Raw genomic sequence first — 19,625 nt, 5'->3', positions numbered from 1 at the left:
TGCATCATTCCTGATGTGAAGGAATAACACAAAGAGAAAGTCCCTCAAGGTCCTCTATATAACTGACAATGCCCTGATCTCTAATCTTTTTGTTATGCTGATGAAAAGGTGTAAGTGACGTTCATGCCTTCTAACAGTGTATCACTGCTATGGCCACTCGATCGAGGCATCATCAAGCAGATTAAGGCAATTTACACCTACCTCAACTTTTTTTTCTTTTTGAGATGGAGTCTCACTCTGTCACCCAACCTGGAGTGCAGTGGCATGATCTTGGCTCACTGCAACCTCTGCTTCCTGGGTTCAAGTGATTCTCCTGCCTCAGCCTCCCAAGTAGCTGGGACTACATGTGCATGACACCAGACTCAGCTAATTTTTGTATTTTTAGTAGAGATAGGGTTTCACCACGTTGACCAGGCTGGTCTTGAACTCTTGACCTCAAGTGATCTGTCTGCCTCAGCCTCCTAAAGTGCTCGGATTACAGGTGTGAGCCACCACATCCAGCCCCACCTCAACTTTTTTTTTTTTTTTTGAGACGGAGTTTCACTCTTGTTACCCAGACTGGAGTGCAATGGCGCAATCTCGGCTCACCGCAACCTCCGCCTCCTGGGTTCAGGCAATTCTCCTGCCTCGGCCTCCTGAGTAGCTGGGATTACAGGCACACGCCACCGTGCCCAGCTAATTTTTTGTATTTTTAGTAGAGACGGGGTGCCCAGCTAATTTTTTGTATTTTTAGTAGAGACGGGGTTTCACCATGTTGACTGGGATGGTCTTGATCTCTTGACCTCATGATCCACCTACCTCAGCCTCCCAAAGTGCTGGGATTACAGGCATGAGCCACCGCGCCCGGACTCAACTTTTATACAATTTATGCTGCCTTGATGCTAACCCTGACTTTACCACAGTGTATTTATTTATTTATACTGCAGAGGGTATAGATGCCCTACAGCCCAGGATACCCAAAACATATTGGAAGACAGTAGAGTGAGGGAGTAAGTGATTTCAGGGGTTTCTCCAAGACTGATACAGCAGTCAGGAGTATCTCAAATGTTGCAAAAAAAGTTGGTGGAAAAGGCTATCTCCGACAGCAGGAATAAAGACAACATTGAGGAACACAGAAGAGGACAGAGAAACCCTTACTAATAAGGAAATTGAAGACATACTGAAATCCTCTACAAGTGATGATGACTGATGATGACGCAAAAGATTAAGAAGAGGCAGTACCATTGATTAGGACACATGAAAAATTTGCAGCAGATTTTGGGGCATCTATAGCCTCTGCAAGCTGCAAGTTTTAAAGATTATCAACCTCAACTAAGATCCTTTGATTGAAAAAAGCTTCTGTGTCGTATGAGGGAAAAATATGCAAATAAACACTGTAAGGTTTTTTTAAGGATTCAAAGAAAAAGAACTAGGCCTGGTGCAGTAGCTCACACCTGTAATCCTAGCACTTGGGAGGCCGAGGTGGGTGGATCACCTGAGGTCAGGAGTTCAAGACCAGCTTGGCCATCATGGTGAAACTCCATCTTTAAAAAAAAAGAAAGAAAGAAAGAAAGAAAAAGAACTAGCTTCCTAAAACAATGTTTCTAACTAAATATCTGCAACTATGAGACATACTTTTCAACATAAAGATCTTCAGCCCTCAAGCTGAACAGATCCCGACATTAGTATTAGTTAATCTCCTGCAAAGAGTCAACATCTTCAATCAGAACCTGGGTCTTCCAACATAGATGAAGGTCTTGATGTTCTGTCAAGATTCAAGTTATTCTGAGGTCTCACTGTTTATCTGATGCTGCATATCTAGTCACCTCTACACATCACATTAGGCACCATACAGCAACCATCATTGTCATAACCATCATAATACTTGGGTTATCAAGAGAGAAGAACCAGAATTGTGGTTGGTGTTAACACATTCTTTCAGAAATTGTAACATTATATGTGATATATACTATGTGGATAGGCTTGCAATAGTTGGGTGTATACTGAACACATATAGCGTTTTTTTTTCTTATTGTGACTCCCTAAACAATACAACTATGTACACAGCTTTTACAATGCATGAGATGTTTTAATTAATCTAGACATGACACAGAGTATACAGGAGAAAGTGGGTAGGTACATGCAAAGATTCCATTTTATAAAAGAGCTGGCATCTGTGGATTTAGGTATACTCAGGGTGTACTGGAATCAATCTTCTTGCATATATCAGGGAGTAACTATTCGAAAGAAATGGAAACTTCTTAAGGCTTTACCAAGTTTACATTCATAGGATTTATTTCTTTCAAGTATCTGAAATGTGATAAAACTAATGAATGCTTTCCAACATTCCATATATTTATAGAATATCCTTCCAGTGAGTCCTTTTATGTCTATTAAAGGAACTGAGAGAACTGAAGGCTTTCCCACATTCCTTACATTCATAGGGCTTCTCTCCAGTGTGAGTTCTTTCATGCTCTCGACAGAAACTGGAACGACTGAAGGCTTTACCACAGTGTTTACACTCATAGGGCCTTTCTCCAGTGTGAATCCTTTCATGTCTTAGAAGGAAGGAGGGCCAAAAGAATGCTTTCCTGCATTGCTTACATTTATATGGCTTCTCTGCCGTGTGAGTCCTTTCGTGAGTTTTTAAGTAACTGAAACGAGTGAAGGCTTTCCCGCAAGTTGGACACTCATAAGATTTTTCTTCACTGTGAGTCCTTTCATGGTGACGAAAGTATTTAAAAGAACTAAATGCTTTCCCACATTCCTTACATTCATAAGGCTCCTCTCCATTGTGTGTTGTTTCATGACTTTGAAAGGAAAAGAAATCACTAAAAGCCTTTCCACATTTACATTTATAGGGTGGGTCTCCAGTGTGTATTGTTTCATGTTTTCGAAGAGAACTGGAAATACGGAAGGCTTTTCCACATTGCTTACATTCATAGGGTTTCTCTCCAGTGTGAGTCCTTTCATGTCTTTGAAATACACTGGGAGAATCAAAGGCTTTCCCACATACCATGCATTTATGAGGGCCATCTCCAGTGTGTGCCATCATGTGTCTTCGAAAGCTTGAGCGATGAGATAACAATTTCCCACATTGCTTACATTCATAGGGTTTCTCTAGAGTGTGAGTTCCTTCATGAATTCGTACTGAACCAGGAAAATCAAAGCCTTTCCCACATATCTTACATTTATGAGGTCCATCTCCACTGTGCATTATCATGTGTCTTTGAAAGCTTCCGAGATGACAAAATGCTTTCCCACACTGTTTACACGTATAGGGTTTCTCTCCAGTGTGAATTCTTTCGTGTACTCGAAGGGAACCGGAAACACTGAAGGCTTTCCCACACTGTTTACATTTGTAGGGTTTCTCTCCAGTGTGAGTTCTTTCATGTCTTAGATATGAACTATAATCAGGGAAGGCTTTAGAACACTGCTTACATTCATACGGTTTCTCTCCAGTATGTATTTTTTCATGTCTTAGATAGGAACTATAAGCAGGAAAGGCTTTAGAACACTTCTTACATTCATACGGTTTCTCTCCAGTGTGAGTTCTTGCATGCATACGTAATAAACTGGGCCAAAAAAAGGCTTTCCCACACAATTCACATTTATAAGGTCCATCTCCACCTTGTACTACCATATGTCTTCGAAGATTTCCAGGAGAACTGAAGGTTTTTCCACATTCCTTACAATCATAGAGTTTCTCTCCAGTGTGAGGCCTTTCACGTGTTCGAAAGGAGTGGTGATAAGTTAAGCCTCTCTCACACTGCTTATGTGTATATGGCTTCTCTGCATATTTGTGACACTCACGGTGTTTGTGTCCAGTGTCAACTCTGATGTAGCAATTCAGGGATGAATGACCCATTATGACTTCTCCATTCACACTGCTTTCGCATGCATCTACTCTGGCAGGACTGTTCTTGTTTACAATACTACTTCGAATCTGGCTTAAGGTTTCTCCACACTGACTACCATCTTTACTTTTACCAAATCTCTCTACCACATCACATCTGTAAAAAATGAAAAGTACATTACTAAAGGTTTATTATGACTTTATATTTATCAACAGGTATTAGATTTACATTATTAACATTATCATGCAAGCTACAGGTTTCATGCCCTGCTTGAATGTGAATGGACTGAATGTTGTGCGAGATAATTCAACCCCAGCTATTTTCAAGACAGTGATATGCACAAGGAGATTCTTTTTCTTTTTAATTTTTTTTGTTGTTGTTGAGCTCCCACACTGTTGTGGGAGGGGATCCCAGAGAGGGAAATCCCAAGGAGATTCTTAAATTCTGTTTTTTAAGACAGGGTCTTGTTCTGTCACTTAGGCTAGAGTACACTGGTGCCATCACAGATCACTGCAGCCTTGAACTCCCAGGCTCAAGTGTTACTCCTGTCTCAGCCTCATAAAGTGCTGGGATTGCAGGCATGAGCCACCACACCCAGTCTCATATGGGAAATCTTAATATTGTTTCCATGGGATTTATTTTGCAAACACTGAAGAGCTATGTCACATTTAATATATTTATGTCCCATTGAATAATATATTTTTACAGAAATGTTTCTAAGGATAAATAAATTTAAGCTGGGCTTGTTCATAATCTTTGCTTGTTTTTAAAAGTTCTTGTCATTCTCAGAAACATTACAGGGACATCATCTGTCTCTTGTAAGTACAAATTACCTTAGATTTCTCCTGAGATTTTGGTACTGATCATCAGCGTTCTGGTTTTCCCATTTCATTCCTAAAAGAGAGATCCAGAAAAATTACTATAAATTATTACAAAATGATATAAAAATTGTTAAGATTTTATGTATACTTCAAACATGCACGATTCATTCATTGAACTATAGTTGACTCCTGAACAACACAGGTTTGAACTGCACAAGTCCATTTATATATAAATGTTCTTCAGTCTCTGCTACCCCTGTGACAGCAAGACCAACCCCTCTTCCTACTTAGCCTACTCAATGTGAAAATAAGAATGAAAACCTTCATGATGATCCACTTTCATGCAGACTAAATATAGTTTTTCTTCCTTAAGATTTTATTAACATTAACTTACTTCATTCTGAGAATACAGTATGCAATACATATTACATATATGTGCTCATCAGTTGTTTATGTGACTGATAAAGCTGCCAGTCAAAAGTAGGTTAAGCTGTGGCAGACAAAAGGTTATATGAGGGCATACAACTGGTTGGGGGCTGGCACCTCTTAACCCTGTGTTGTTCAAGGGTGAGCTGTATCTCTTTTCTGTATTTCAAATAACTGAACAGCACTGATGACCACAAAACAAATGTCTCTAATTGACTACATGAAGACATGGTATCATCCATACCTATACAGTTCAGGTTCCTAATGGTTTCCTGCATCACATCTCTGTAGAGATTCTTCTGTGATGGACCCAGCAAAGCCCACTCCTCATGGGTGAAGTTCACAGCCACATCCTCAAAGGCCACTGAGTCCTGAAACATCCCATATGTCCAGAAAAGGAAGGTTGAAACTCACAGTACTGAGAACCTAGTCTCACTTCATAAACTTCACATGAGGCTGTAGTTTCCAAGCATTTATTTAATGACATGGTAAATCTATTCTTATTCTCTGTCTACACTCACTGTCTAATGCTGGAATTCTGATGCTGGAATTGTGTTTGCTAAAGTAACAGTTGAATAGGAACATGTCTCTTGTTGGCGAATTATGCAAGTGAGTCTTAATGCCTGGATTACTCCTAATGTCTATTTCTACAGTGGGTCTGTAGTTCTCATCACGACAAAGTTCTACCACCTATTGTGCAAAAGAAAGTTACAATTAGCAGACTTGAGACTACATATCCTTACAACTGCTTGTTCATGATGTTGAACCTTTCATGGTGTGTAGACAATGTATTTAGGGGAAGGCTCCATGAGTGTAACTAATAACAGAGTTGAAGTGTGCCTAAACTGTTTATGTAAAAATTATGTTATTTGCTTAACTCCTCACTTCCCTCTGAGAGTTTGGAATTGTATGATATGCTCAGCAGAGGAAGCATACCTGATCAGCTACTGCTAGGTTTGAATGGTTTCCCCTCTAAAATGCATGTTAAAACTGAATCCCCATTGTGGTAGTAATGAAAGGTAGTAGTTTAAGAAATGAGTGGGTCTTGAGGGTTTGAAACACATGGATGGGTTAATCCACTCATGAATTAATAGCTTAATGAATAAATGGGTTATCAAAGGTGAGGTTCTGATGTCCTTATGAGAAGAAAAAAATACTTGAGGCAGACACTCAGCCCCCTCATCATGTGATGCCCTGTGCCACCCAGGGACTCTACAGAGTCCCCATCAGCAAGAAGGTTCCCACCAGATGCCCACTTTGATCTTACTTGGTCTTCTGAGCTTCCAGAACTGCAAAAAATAAATCCCATCGCTTAATATCTATAAATACCCAGTTCTGGTATCCTGTTATAAGTAACAATAAAACAGTCTTATAGACTAAGACAGACACAAAGAAACACTCTAGACACTGGGTCCCTAATGAGCAACTCTGGTAGATGATATTTCATATGATTTTATTATTGTTGTTTTGTTTTTTTCAATTTCTTACTTGGGAGATTTAGCCTATCCTATGTGATTACACAGAGAGACTATTTGGAAGGTGGCAACTGGTTCCCTGTAGATCAAATGTAGTTCGGTATGACAAAAGACTAACAAAAGAGATTTCACCAACCAAATAGAAAAATTTTAAACTTTTTATTGGGTAATGTCAAAGGAGAAGGAAAAGAAGAGGTCAGACTGAACATGTTCTTAGACAGAATTCGGTGTCAGCTTTCATGAGTATCAATTATATTCCATAAATCTCAACAGCAGACATTTAATAGTCAGTAACATTACATAACCAATTTTTATAGAAGTCATAAATGTCTCACAGAACCTATTTCCTTCTCTGAAGAAAAAGTAATAATAATAATAATAATAATAATAATAAAGAAGCATAAATGTCTAAAAATGCTTTAAAAAACCTCATCAAGAAAGTAGACAGTTTTACAAAAACAAATAGAGGATTTAAAACTGTAATATTCCACATCCTATACTATTAAACAAAGAGAAAAATAAATATAAACAGGAAAGTGAAAAATGATAGAAAAGCCTCATATTGTTTTTTCTTTGGCCCCATCCCTGCCCACCTCATTGCCAGTCTTGAAGACAGCAGTCAGAGTTCCTAATGTAGAACTCTGGTCACTACAGACAATAAAGATCACATCTTATTTCCAAATTACTGCCTTTGTATTTTTGAATCAGTATGGGGACTCTCCAAAGGTCTGAAACAAGGCTCTCTTTTTGTATTTCATTTACAATCCAATCAGAGTCAAACTAGGCAGGAACTACTTTAAAATGCTGCAAAATACACAAAGAGCATGCAACCACCTGGGACAACACAAGATGACTAAGACATACATTAGAAGGCCAGGTGTGGTGACTCACACCTATAATCCCAGTACTTTGGGAAGCCAAGAGGGTAGGATTACTTAAGTGCAGGGAGTTCAAGACCAGCCTGTGCAACAGAGGGAGACCTCATCTCTAAAAAAAAATAAAATTAGCTAGGTATGGTGGCGCATGCCTGTAGTCCCAGCTACTCAGGAGGCTTAAGTAGAGGGATTGCTTGAGTCCAGGAGGTTGACACTGCCAAGATCATGCCACTGCACTCCAGTCTGAGTGAAAGAGTGACACTGTCTCAAGGGGAGGAAAAACATATATTAATTAGACCATCTAAGTCCCAGGAGAAAACACTAAAGTCTGATTTTTCTTTACAAATAAGCATATTCAAAAGCACCCAGATATACTGGGGAACAGAGAAAGCCCCATGCAGGCACAGGAAACAACATATTTTCATAAAAGATAGGTGGGGACCCTCTTTTTCAGCTCCAGCTAACATCCAGATTTAGCTAAACAGAAAGAGAAAACTAAAGTTGTAAATGCTCTGGCTAAGTGCTCAAAGAATGTCCCAGCAGACAGCCATCCACGAAGGTGGAAGAGGTCAGGTTTTGGTTTGTTTCACCTTCTTTATTACTTTTAGCTTCTAACATTCAGGAAATATGTGTCAGAACACTGGATGAACATAAGCTAAAGAACAAAGACTTCAGTGTCTGTACCTAGTAGGAAATACAGTCTCTGCAAACATACTTTGAAAATGTTACTAAAAAAATGAATAGGTTTCATTACTGGCTCAAAATTACTGGCTCAAGCCTGTAATCCCAGAACTTTGGAATGGGAGGCTGAGGCAGGAGGATCATCTGAGGCCAGGAGTTCGAGATCAGCCTGGGCAACATAGTGTGAGACTCTGTCTCTATTTAAAAAAAGAAAAAGAAATGAATAATTTCAGACTTCAAGCAAGAATACCAAACAATGAAGGGGAAAGAATCTGATTTCCAGAGTTACCCAATTATAACATTCAAATGTCTCCTTTTCAATACTGAAAAAAAAAAAAAAAAACACCAACATAAATAAAACAGACAAATATGAAAATATGGTTCATTAATGGAAACAATTTGAGATAAATCATCTCTGAAAAACCTCAGACATTGTATTTACTGAAAAAAAAACTGAAACAACTGTCTTAAATATATTCAACTTGGTAAAGACAATGATAAACAAAGAACTAAGAGAAAATCGGAAAATCAATGTAGGAAAATAATACCAAAAAATATTAAAAACTGAGCCATATAGAAATTTTGCAGCTGCAAGATACAACAACTTAAATAAAAACATCACTGAAGGTACTTAACAGATGTGAGCAACCAGTGAAAAAAATAGCTAAAATGAAGATAAAATAATTGAAATTACCTGGTCTGAGGAAAAAAAAAAAAAAGAGGCATAATGAAATGGAAAGAATGTGTGACTGGTATAGCTGCTTTGCCAGTAATGCTAAAAGAAGTTCAGCCAGGTGTGGTGGCTTATGCCTGTAAACCCAGCACTTTGGGGGACCAAGGAGGGTGGATCACCTGAGGTTGGGAGTTTGAAACTAGCCTGACCGACATGGAGAAACCCCATCCCTACTAAAAATACAAAATTAGCCAGGCATGATGGCACATGCCTGTAATCCCAGCTACTCGGGAGGCTGAGGCAGGAAAATAGCTTGAACCCAGGAGATGGAGGTTGCGGTGAGCTGAGATTGGCCATTGCACTCCAGGCTGAGCAAAAAGAGGGAAACTCTATCTTAAAAAAAAAAAAAAAGTTCATCAGAAAGAAAAAAATTATATGGGTTAGAAATTCAGATCGTGTGTGTGTTTGTGTATACACACACACATACACACACATATATATGAAGAGTGTTAGGAAAGAATTAAATGAAGGCATAAAAAATTATTTACTATTCTTATAGCTATCTGATCTAATAGATATACGTTTGCCCAAAATAATAATATTAAATCAGCTGGGTGTGGTGCTGCATATCTGTAACCCCAGCTACTCGGGAGGCTGAGGCAAAAGAATTGCTTGAACTCAGGAGGCGAAGGTTGCAGTGAGCCAAGATCATGCCATTGTACTCCAGCCTGGGCAACAGAGCGAGACTCTTGTCTCAAAAAATAATAATAATATCAATGATGTATTTGGTGGTTTATAGCTCCCAGCTGAACTAATGAATGACAGTAATGTTATATGTGATGGGAGGAAGAACAATCTATTATACTTTGGAACTACTATACCAGCCCTATTCCCGAAGCCACTATAGTGTTATTTGAAATTGAAGGTCCATTAGTTGCAAATGCTATACCATAAACTCTGGGGAATTCACTAATAGAATCTAAGAAAAAGTAGACAAACTACATAGATATAATACAGAAAATAAAATCATATAGAATGCTCAGCTAAAAGGAAAAGGGACAGAAAAAGAGAAGTTAAAAAAAAAAACAGACGAGAACAACAAATAGAAAACAGTAATATCCATGTATATATGAATCCAATTATGCCAACTGATACTTATATGTGTATTATCTACATTCACCAGTAAAAAAGACAGAGATTGGCAGAGTGAAATAAAAAAACAAGACCCAAAACTGTATTTTAAAAAAAGAATTTTAAACAGAAAGACACAGATACATTAAATATAAAGGTATGGAGAAATACAGGCCATTCTAGCCCTAATCAAAGGAAATTTGGAAGAGCTATGTAACATTCAGACAAATCAGGTTTTAGATTTTTTTAAATTACAAGTGATAGAGAGATTTCATAATGATAAAGAAGTCAATCGTATACGACATAACCATAACATCTATGCCCATAAAACAGAGCATCAAAATACATAATGCAAAAACTTATAAAACCACAAGGCAAAATACACAAATCTAGAATTATCATTGGGAGAAAACAACTGACCTCTATCGATAACTGGCAGATCAGTTCCGCAGAAAATCACTAATGATATAGCTGAACTCAACAGCACTATCAATCAGCTGGATTTAATTGTAACATATTTATAGCATCATTCATTCAATAACAGCATACATACTCTTCTCAGGCCCACATGAAATATTCACCAAGATGAACAATATACTCAGCTATAAAACACATTTTAGCAAATTTAAAAAAATATAATAGAAACTCGGCTGGGTGCGGTGGCTCATGCCTGTAATCCTAGCACTTTGGGATGTCGAGACAGGCAGATCACCTGAGGTCAAGAATTTGAGACCAGCCTGGCCAATATGGCAAAACCCCATCTCTACTAAAAGTACAAAAATCAGCCAGGCGTGGTGTCAGGCGCCTGTAATCCCAGCTACTCAGGAGGCTGAGGCAGGAGAATTGCTTGAACCTGGGAGGCGGAGGTTGCAGTGAGCTGAGATCCCAAGAGTGCACTCCAGCCTGGGTGACAAGGGCAAGACTCCAAACAAACAAACAAAAAATTGAAACTCTATATAATATGCAATCAAATCGTACTAAAATTCATGCAAAAATTAATAACAGAAGCATAGTTGAAAAACCTTGACAAAGTGGAAATTGAAGCCACAAACTTCTCAACTACACAAACTTCAAAGAGAATTGTCAAGCAAAATGTAAATATTGCAATGTTGATGAAAAAGAATACATCTTAGCAAAATCTTTGGAATATAGTAAAGGCAGTGCTTTGAGGGAAATTTAAAGAATTGAATGCATTTCCTAGAAAGTAAAGGTTTAAAACTGATGCCCTAACCTTCCATTTTAGGAAACTAGGGAAAAATGGCAAGATTAATGTAAATCAAACAGAGGAAAGGAATAATGGGAAGAGAGATTAATAAAATAGCCATGAAGAAATCAATAGAAAACAACAACAAGCCAACAGATGGTTCTTTGGAAAGATCATTAAAATTCATAAGCCCACAGCCAAGTTAACTTAGAAAAAAGAGGAGGCATCACTACTAATCTCATGGACAGTAAAAGGACCATAAAAGACTATTAGGAACAACTAAGGGCCCAGATATTTGATAAAATTACATGGAATGGAACAATTCTTTGAAAGACAGCATCTACCAAAACTCACAAAGGGAGAACTAAATAATATGAATAGGCCTGTATCTATTGAAGATAACAATAAACAATAAATGTCCCAGAAAAAAATAAGTAAACAGGTCAGAATGATTTCACTGCTGAATTCTGGCAAGCATTTATGGAAGAAATGAAACCAATTCTCTACAATCTCTTCCAGAAAATAGAAGCAGAAGAAACACACTCTATTCCATGTTATAAGGCCAATATTGCCCTAATACCAAAACTAGACAGACATTACAGACATATCTCCACCATGTGAGGACATAAGGAGAAGACTACCATCTGCAAACCAGGTAGCAGGTCCTTACCAGAGGCCTCATCTGCTTGATATTGGACTTCTAGACTCTATACTTTTGAGAAATAAATGTTTGTTGTCTAAGGCACACAGTTTATGGCAATCTGGTATAGCAGTCCGATGTAACTAAGACGGGTAGACTCTTTCTCTATCATACCTCAGGCTTTGAGGTCTACAGGAATCAAGTCACTAGTCTCATATATAGGCATTAAACCTCAGGATAAAGAAGTGATAACCTACAGGTCACATTTGGCAGGCTTTCAAATCAACCCACTTAGAGGAGTCTTCTTCTTCTTCTTTTTCTTTTTTTTGAAAGAAAAGAAATCCAGCTCTGTCGCCCAGGCTGGAGTGCAGTGGCGCAATCTCTGCTAAATGCAACCTCTGCCTCCCAGGTTCAAGTGATTCTCCTGCCTCAGCCTCCAGAGTAGCTGGGATTATAGGCACCTGCCACCATGACTGACTAATTTTTGTATTTTTTAGTAGAGACAGGGTTTCACCATGTTGGTCAGGCTGGTCTCAAACTCCTGACCGCATGGATCCACCTACCTTGGCCTCCCAAAGTGCTAGGATTACAGGCATGAGCCACTGCGCCCACCAAGAAGTCTTCCAATTCATGGTTTACATCCTGTCTGTGAGTAAAAGATCTTATCATGAGTCCCTCATGGTTTACATCCTGTCTGTGAGTAAAGGATCTTATCATGAGTCCCTCAAATCTTACTGAGTTCTTCAAACTGTTAATATGATTAACATGTGACCTACTAACATCAAAAAAGACACTGGTTTATTTCTGAATCATGTTTTGCTGATTGTCCTCCACTTAGAACATTTTAGCCTGTCAGCTGTCATCTATAGGCAATGATTATAACGTCTATATTGTACCCTTCAAGGAAAAGGACAATTCTGGTATGAGTAGTCCCCCCAGCTTCTCCTAAACTTTCTTATAAAGTTATCCAACTTGTAACCAATTTTGGAACATATCTAAATTTGTTGGTGTGTCTTTCCAAGTTGATCCTTGAATTTTGGTTCCTTTATCAAATTATATCTGACTCAGATATAATTTTTGATAAACAAAAGTATCCCATGAAAGGCACAATGTAACCATCCACAACCAAATCCCTGGAGATACACCAGAGCAGAGATAAAGTTTATAGTCAGTTTCAAGAGACAGACCTAAAGATTAAATTAGAAGAACATTCAACACCTATGAAAGACAAAAGTAGCATACTTTCGGAAATTACAGAAAAATGTTTTTTTCTTATTTAACAATAGTCTTCTTATAAAAGAAAAAAAGTAGCTTCCAAAGAAGAAGTCTAGCAAACTGAACTCTAATTATATTAAGAAGAGGCAGGCATAGTGACTCATGTCTACAACCCCAGTACTGCGGAAGGCCAAGGCAAGAGGATCTCTTGAGGCCAGGAATTTGAGATCAGCTGGGCAACATGGCAGACCCTCTCTCTACATAAAATTTAAAAATTAGGCAAGTGTGGTGGGACATGCCTATAGTCCCAGCTACTTGGAAGCCCTGGAGTTTGAGGCTGCAGTGTGCAGTGATTGTGCCCCTGCAATCCAGCCTGGGTGACACTACCAGACATTATCTAAAAAAAAAATTAAAAATTTAGGAAGAGATCATTTAAATAGAATAAATTTAAAAGATAAACCACTATCCAAAAGGAAATATTACCAATCCCTCCATGTAAAAAAGGATTCATGTATAAGGTATGCCTAAAACAAAAAGAGGGAAACAAAGCAAATATTTGCATTTACTATGCAAATGAATTAAATGCCTGAGAATTATTTCACAGAAGATCGAAGTCCACAAAGGAAATATGCTTAAGATGAATGCTTATCCAGTACGAACACAATATGTAATCACATGGAGATAACTAAAAGATAAATGTTAAAAGGTATAAACAAACATGCATACATGGTCAGTTTTTTTTTTTTTTTTGAGACAGAGTCTCGCTCTTGTTGCCCAGGCTGGAGTACAATGGCGTGATTTCGGCTCATTGCAACCTCTTCCTCCCCAGTTCAAGCAATTCTCCTGCCTCAGCCTCCAGAGTAGCTGGGATTACAGGTGCCTGCCACCACACCCAGATAATTTTTAGTAGAGACAGGGTTTCACCACGTTGGCCGGGCTGGTCTCTAACTCCTGAGGTCAGGTGATCCATCAACCTCAGCTTCCCAAAGCACTGGGATTACAGGCATGAGCCACAGCACCTGGCCTGGTCAGACAGTTAATCCATACATGCTATTATAACTTTCTAGTAAACTAAAGTTTATCTATAATCTGTTGGTCTATAATGTTCCCCTCATGTGTTAAAAAATTCATCAACTGTTAGCATGTAGACACAAAACAAAAAAAAGCATTGTCAACAAGATCAAAAAATGAATTTAAAAGTCAAGTCCTATGAGCACTGCAATGTGTGAGTAAACTGCATGACTCATAGTCTCAGATATCAGCATGTGTCAAACAGACTGAGGCAAATAAACAAAACAAAAACCTTTTCAGCACAATTTTTGTGTTTCCCCCAATGTTCATCCTTTCTTGATGTCTTTGAATCAAATCAATATTCCCTAGTGTTCCAATATAGTTACTAATTATATTTAGATTTCAGTTATGTCTTTTTGAATTATATGTTAACAGGTTGGTCTGAAGAACTAGTTCTCATACTTTATGTGCATGAGAATAATCTGAAAGGCTTGTTAAAAAACAGATTGTAGGGGCTGGTTGCAGTGGCTTACATCTGTTAATTCCAGCACTTTGGGAGGCTGAGGCAGGTGGATCACCTGAGGTCAAGAGTTCAAGACCCGCCTGGCCAACATGGTGTATTTTTAGTCTCTATTAAAAATACAAAAATTAGCCAGGTGTGGTGGCGGGTATCTACAGTCCCAGCTATTCAGGAGGCTGAGTTAGAAGGATTGCTTGAACCTGGGAGGCGGAGGTTACAGTGAGCCAAGAACACGCCACTGTACTCCAGCCTGGGCGGCAGAGTGAGATTCTATCTCAAAAAAAAAAAAAAAAAAAAAAAAAAAATCCAGGTGAAGTTGCCTACAAAAATAAAAAATAAATAAAAATAAAATAAAATAAAATAAAAACAAGATCATTGGGCCCCGTTCCAAGAATTACTAATTCGGCAGCCTAGGATAGCACCCTAAAACACATTCCATATATATGTAATATATAATATAAATTACATATATATATATTCATGGGGTACAAGTACAATTTTACTACACTGATATACATCTTGTAAAGTCAGGCTTTTCAGTGTATCCATCCCTGGAGCAACCCACATTATCCACCAAATAACCTCCTTCATCCCCATGAGTCTCCACATGTATACACATTCTTGAACTCCCACTTATAAATGACAACAGGCAGTATTTCTTTCGGTGTCTGAGTTGTTTCACTTAAGACTATGGCCTCCCATTCCATCCATATTGTCGCAAAAGACACAATTTCATCCTTTTTAATGCCTGAATAATATTCCATTGTGTGAATATACCACATATATACCACATTTTCATTATTCAATCTTCTGTTGATAGACACTTAGGCTGATTTTGCATGTTTGCTATTGTGAATAGTCTGCAATAAACACATGAGTGCAGAAAACTTTTTGATATAATGATTTCCACTCCTTTGCGTAGATACCCTGTAGTAAGATTGCCTTTTCAGCATTATATGGATGGTATATTAACGGCAGTATTAACTAACTGGAAACTGAAGAGGTAAAACTATGCTTCTGGATGAATACATGCTGAACCTATAATAAGTAACAATGACGAATTCAGATTTATAGTTCTGACCCATGGTGTCTTTTATCTGACATTACTTCTGACAACAAATATGTAGCATTTGCTGAACACGAGCCAATTCTCCAACAAAAACTGGTATTCAATAATTCAGTGCTGACACCACCTAACATTTGCACAGACCCCACAAATTGAGGGTTCAGTTCTATAACAGGAACCCCACTGCAGATGTCAAATGCAAGCCCTAGGGACCACCCTTTTAACCAAATGTGTATAAAACCAACAACTCTATTGTGAGATTTAATAACTTGCTACAAGTTGAAGAATTCAGTTAAACAAATTGCTTAAGGTTATCGGTTTGTTATAAAGGATATGTCCAGAATAACTAAATGGAAGAAATATATGTCAGCCCTCAAAGACATTTTAATTTGTGCAATTTCTACTCAACTCACTGAATACAAAACCAATCAGCTGATAATGTTCAATTTTACACAGGCTCTGTAATAGGCATGTTTTAAGAGGCTGGGCACAGTGGCTTACCCATTATATCCCAGAACTTTGGGAGACCGAGGTAGACAGATCACAAGATCAGAAGTTCAAGACCAGCCTGCCCAACATGATGAAACCCTGTATCTACTAAAAATACAAAAATTAGCCAAGCATGCTTGCATGCGCCTGTAATCCCAGCTACTCAGGAGGCTAAGGCAGGAGAATTCCTTAAACCTGGGAGGCGGAGGTTGCAGGAAGGCAGAGGTTTCAGTGGGCCAAGATCGCGCCATTGTACTCCAGCCTGGGCAACACAGTGAGACTGCGTGACTCCGTCTCAAAAAAAAAGGATTTAAGAAATCACCTCAAATTGTCTGCCCCCCACCATCTTTCTGTTCTGGACAAGTAGCCCAGTGCAAAGAAACATCCTTCGCTGACATCAATTCTGGCTCCTATCATTTTTTTTTTTTTTCCGAGACGGAGCTTTACTCTTGTTGCCCAGGCTGGAGCACAATGGCACGATCTCGGCTCACAGCAACCTCCGCCTCCCAGGCTCAAGTGATTCTCTTGCCTCAGCCTCCCGAGTGGGCGTCTGCCACCATATTAGGCTAATTTTTTGTATTTTTAGTAGAGCCGGGATTTCACCGTGTTAGCCAGGATCGTCTTGATCTCCTGACCTTGTGATCCGCCCCCCTTGTCCTCCCAAAGTGCTAGGATTACAGGTGTGAGCCACCTCGCTCAGCTGGGTTTTCCAGTTTTTAGAAACAGTTTTCTAGCTTCATAGTCGGGGACAGTCCAGAAGGCAGAAATCATTTGTCTTGTCCCCTGAATAACACTATCTAATTTGCTGATAAGCCATGTTTCACCAAGGAATGGAAACTAGCCTTGGGGAAGAAAAGGTCAATGTCCCAGGGGTTAGCTTTTTACAAGAATGATACATCAGAAGATTCCTCCCACCCCAGGGCATCCACCTGGTCCTTTGGGAAGCCCCACTCCAACACCTTAGGCTGTCCTCTGCGAAGAGTAACCCAAGGGCTGATATTCACTAGGCTCTCCATGAGACTGGCAGCTGCCAGCATCTTAGGGTAGCCCCAGAAAATTCTGTAACACAGGGCCTGGAAAAGATACAGAGTGGGCTGAGGTCACATCACCTTGTAAAGGACACTCTGATAAGGCATCTGTGCCTAGGGGAGATAAAAGAGGCACAAAGGTTTGGGTTTTTTTTTTTTTTTACAGCAGAGTGTCAGGTGGTTATTCTCTTCTTCCTCACATGTGAAATGTTAAGGAAAACAAAATAGATCATTTAAAAAAGAGCCATTCGTTGCTATCTGAAAACAAATGACAAAATACTGTGTCTATCTGAAATATCATCTTGGGGACAAACGGTTCATAATGTTACGGTGAACTAAGGAGTGAAGTAAGCATATGGAAGGATCTGGAAACCAAATTTACTGTCAGCCCTAAGAAGAGTTAAGATGAAGAGACAGGGTGGTAGATTTGAGACCCTGATGCCCAAATCTTTGTAAGACTAATGATCACCTTTGGAAAGAAAGAAGAGACTGACTGAGGACCACAGGGACCACAGCTCCTCCCACACACAAACCCCACACACGAGTCTGGATTCTGCCTGGTGACCCTCCTGTCGTCACCGTGCAGCCTCCTCACCGGGTTCACAGGAACTGCGAGCCAGGCTGGAGGCGAGACTGCAGTTGATATTAACCAGGTGCCCTCAGCCCCGCCGCCTCACGGGGCCGCCTCCCCGAGAGTCAGGTCACAGCCGGCTTCCCCACTGTGCCTGGGGATAAGATCTCTGAGAGCTGCTCAAGAGTCGCCAGATTTCTTTCTCAAATCCTGAATTCCAGCGGAAAGGTTGGCGCCAAGCAGGCTGAAGACCCCACGAGGGAGCCCATTCAGCAGGAGAACGCAGTTCTTCACCTCCGATCCCAGGATTCGCCCCTCACTTCTCCACCAACCAGCGACTCCACGCCCCAGCCACCTCCATCCAGACCCCTAAACACCCCACCCCCAAACCTCTCAAGAAGGCGGATTTAGGGTGTCCTCTCCTATTAAAGTGTTTCTGCTGCAGCCCTAGGCGTCTGGGTGCAGTGACTCGGGCCGCGAACCTGTGCCGGTTCCGCTGCGTAATCTGGGGAGACGTGGGGCTACTAGCGGGGAGCTGCCCAGAGAGGGGGTCGGGGCCCGGGCCGCAGTCACCGCTCAGGGACCGGACAGGACGCCCGGGGTCCCGGTTGCCGGTCCAGCCCCACCCTGTGGCCAAACGGTCCGAGGACCAAGGTGCGCAGGGGAACTCAGGTTCCAGACCCCAAAGACGCTGCGGAGAGGCCCGGGTCCCGCCACAGCCGGTTCCGACTGGTTCCGACCAGCCCTTCGCCCTGCCTCAGGACGCCGGGCCCCGCACACTCACCATTTCCCGGCTTTGCGGTGTCCTGGGTCCTCCCAACTCCTCCCGCTGCCAGGGTAGGTCCCAGCGCGACAGAAGCCTCCACAGATCCCCCAGGGCGTCTCTCAGCGACAGAAGCCGGAACAGAGGTCACCAGGGTGAAGAGGCCACTGGCTGCTGGAACGTCACACCCTTCCCCCGGCAGCGCGCCTGATTGACAGGTCTCAGGAACCCGCCCGCGACTCTAATTGGATAATGCTCCAGGTCCCGCCTCCTGGGCACTGAGTGACAGAATAAGCGATCTCACAGGGCTGAGTGCAGCCGGATGAACAGGTTCCAGACCCCGCCCCTGGCAGGGCGGGCTTCCTCCCTGAGCAGTGACCCGAGCAGTCCCGGGGAACCTTTGCCTTAAAGCGGAATTTCCTACCTGTAGTCACAATTGTGTGCAAGGAATCCTAGACTCACTGTCCAGTGGAGCCATCCCCTGGCCTCAAAGCAGGAGGGCAGCAGAGGCCACAATGCAGCTGGGGAAGGGTAGGGGGAGGGGGGCTGATGTCCTCAGGGGATCAGGAATTTGGGATGAGGCTGTCGCCTGCAAGACCAAGCCTTTCTCCCGCTATAAACGCTGGACGGGTTCTTCTTGCGCGCTACACAAATAAAAACCATGGCATTGCAGTTTGAAAAAAAAAAAAAGTTTAATAAAACACTAGGCCTGCTACGATATGTGGGAGACAGAGTTACTACTAAAATCATTCTCATCCAAGCTCCGTAGGTAGAGGTTTTTCAAAAGCAGTTTGGAGGAAAGGGTGGGGGTGGCCAGGCTTGCTACTGACTGGTTGGGGCGGGAATGAAATCACAGGGGTTGGAATCTGTCCTCTTGGCGAGGCACGGTGGCTCACCCCCGTAATCCCAGTACTTCAGGAGGCCGAGGCAGGAGGATCGCTTGAGGCCAGTAGTTCAAGACCAGCCTGGGCATAGAGTGAAACCCTGTCTTTATATTTGTAAGGCCGGTCACCTCGCAGGGAGCTCAGACACGCCCACCCTCCTCACACAACCTAGCCCTCCCTTAAAGAACCCTGCCAAAATGCAAAAGAAGTCTTGTAAATCTACCCAATAGCATTTGAGTCTTAGCTACCCAATAGCAATCAAGTCTTGTAAATCTACCCAATAGCATTCAAACCCTGCCTACCTGCCAATAGCAAG

General features: G+C 40.9%; 1 protein-coding gene across 2 annotated transcripts; it reads right to left on the bottom strand.

Annotated features, from left to right (window-relative positions):
* Window positions 1–331: 331 nt before the first annotated feature.
* ZNF44 (zinc finger protein 44) lies at window positions 332–18,610 on the bottom strand. Of its 2 annotated transcripts, XM_012435993.2 has the most exons (4): window positions 18,447–18,610; window positions 5,328–5,454; window positions 4,670–4,730; window positions 333–3,992 (listed from the first exon to the last, which is right to left on the bottom strand). In XM_012435993.2, the coding sequence occupies exons 1-4, from the start codon at window positions 18,447–18,449 to the stop codon at window positions 2,336–2,338; spliced, it is 1,848 nt and encodes a 615-aa protein (XP_012291416.1). In that variant the 5' UTR covers window positions 18,450–18,610; the 3' UTR covers window positions 333–2,335. The 2 variants fall into 2 exon arrangements, with proteins under 2 accessions (XP_012291415.1, XP_012291416.1); XM_012435992.3 differs by lacking the exon at window positions 18,447–18,610 and having other exon boundaries at window positions 332–3,992; window positions 5,328–10,695.
* Window positions 18,611–19,625: the final 1,015 nt, after the last annotated feature.

The sequence above is a fragment of the Aotus nancymaae genome, unplaced genomic scaffold (assembly GCF_030222135.1).
Source record: "Aotus nancymaae isolate 86718 unplaced genomic scaffold, 86718_ANA_hifiasm-v0.15.2.pri h1tg000028l, whole genome shotgun sequence".
Classification (NCBI taxonomy): Eukaryota; Metazoa; Chordata; class Mammalia; order Primates; family Aotidae; genus Aotus; species Aotus nancymaae.
This window is presented reverse-complemented; position numbering and strand designations above follow the sequence as displayed.

Coding starts and splice junctions, on each gene's coding strand:
- ZNF44 (XM_012435992.3), bottom strand. CDS start 5,463: ATGTTTCAGGACTCAGTGGCCTTTGAGGATGTGGCTGTGAACTTCACC. Junction 4,731..5,327: donor TAGGAACCTGAACTGTATAG/GTATGGATGATA, acceptor TCTCTCTTTTAG/GAATGAAATGGGAAAACCAG. Junction 3,993..4,669: donor AATCTCAGGAGAAATCTAAG/GTAATTTGTACT, acceptor CATTTTTTACAG/ATGTGATGTGGTAGAGAGAT.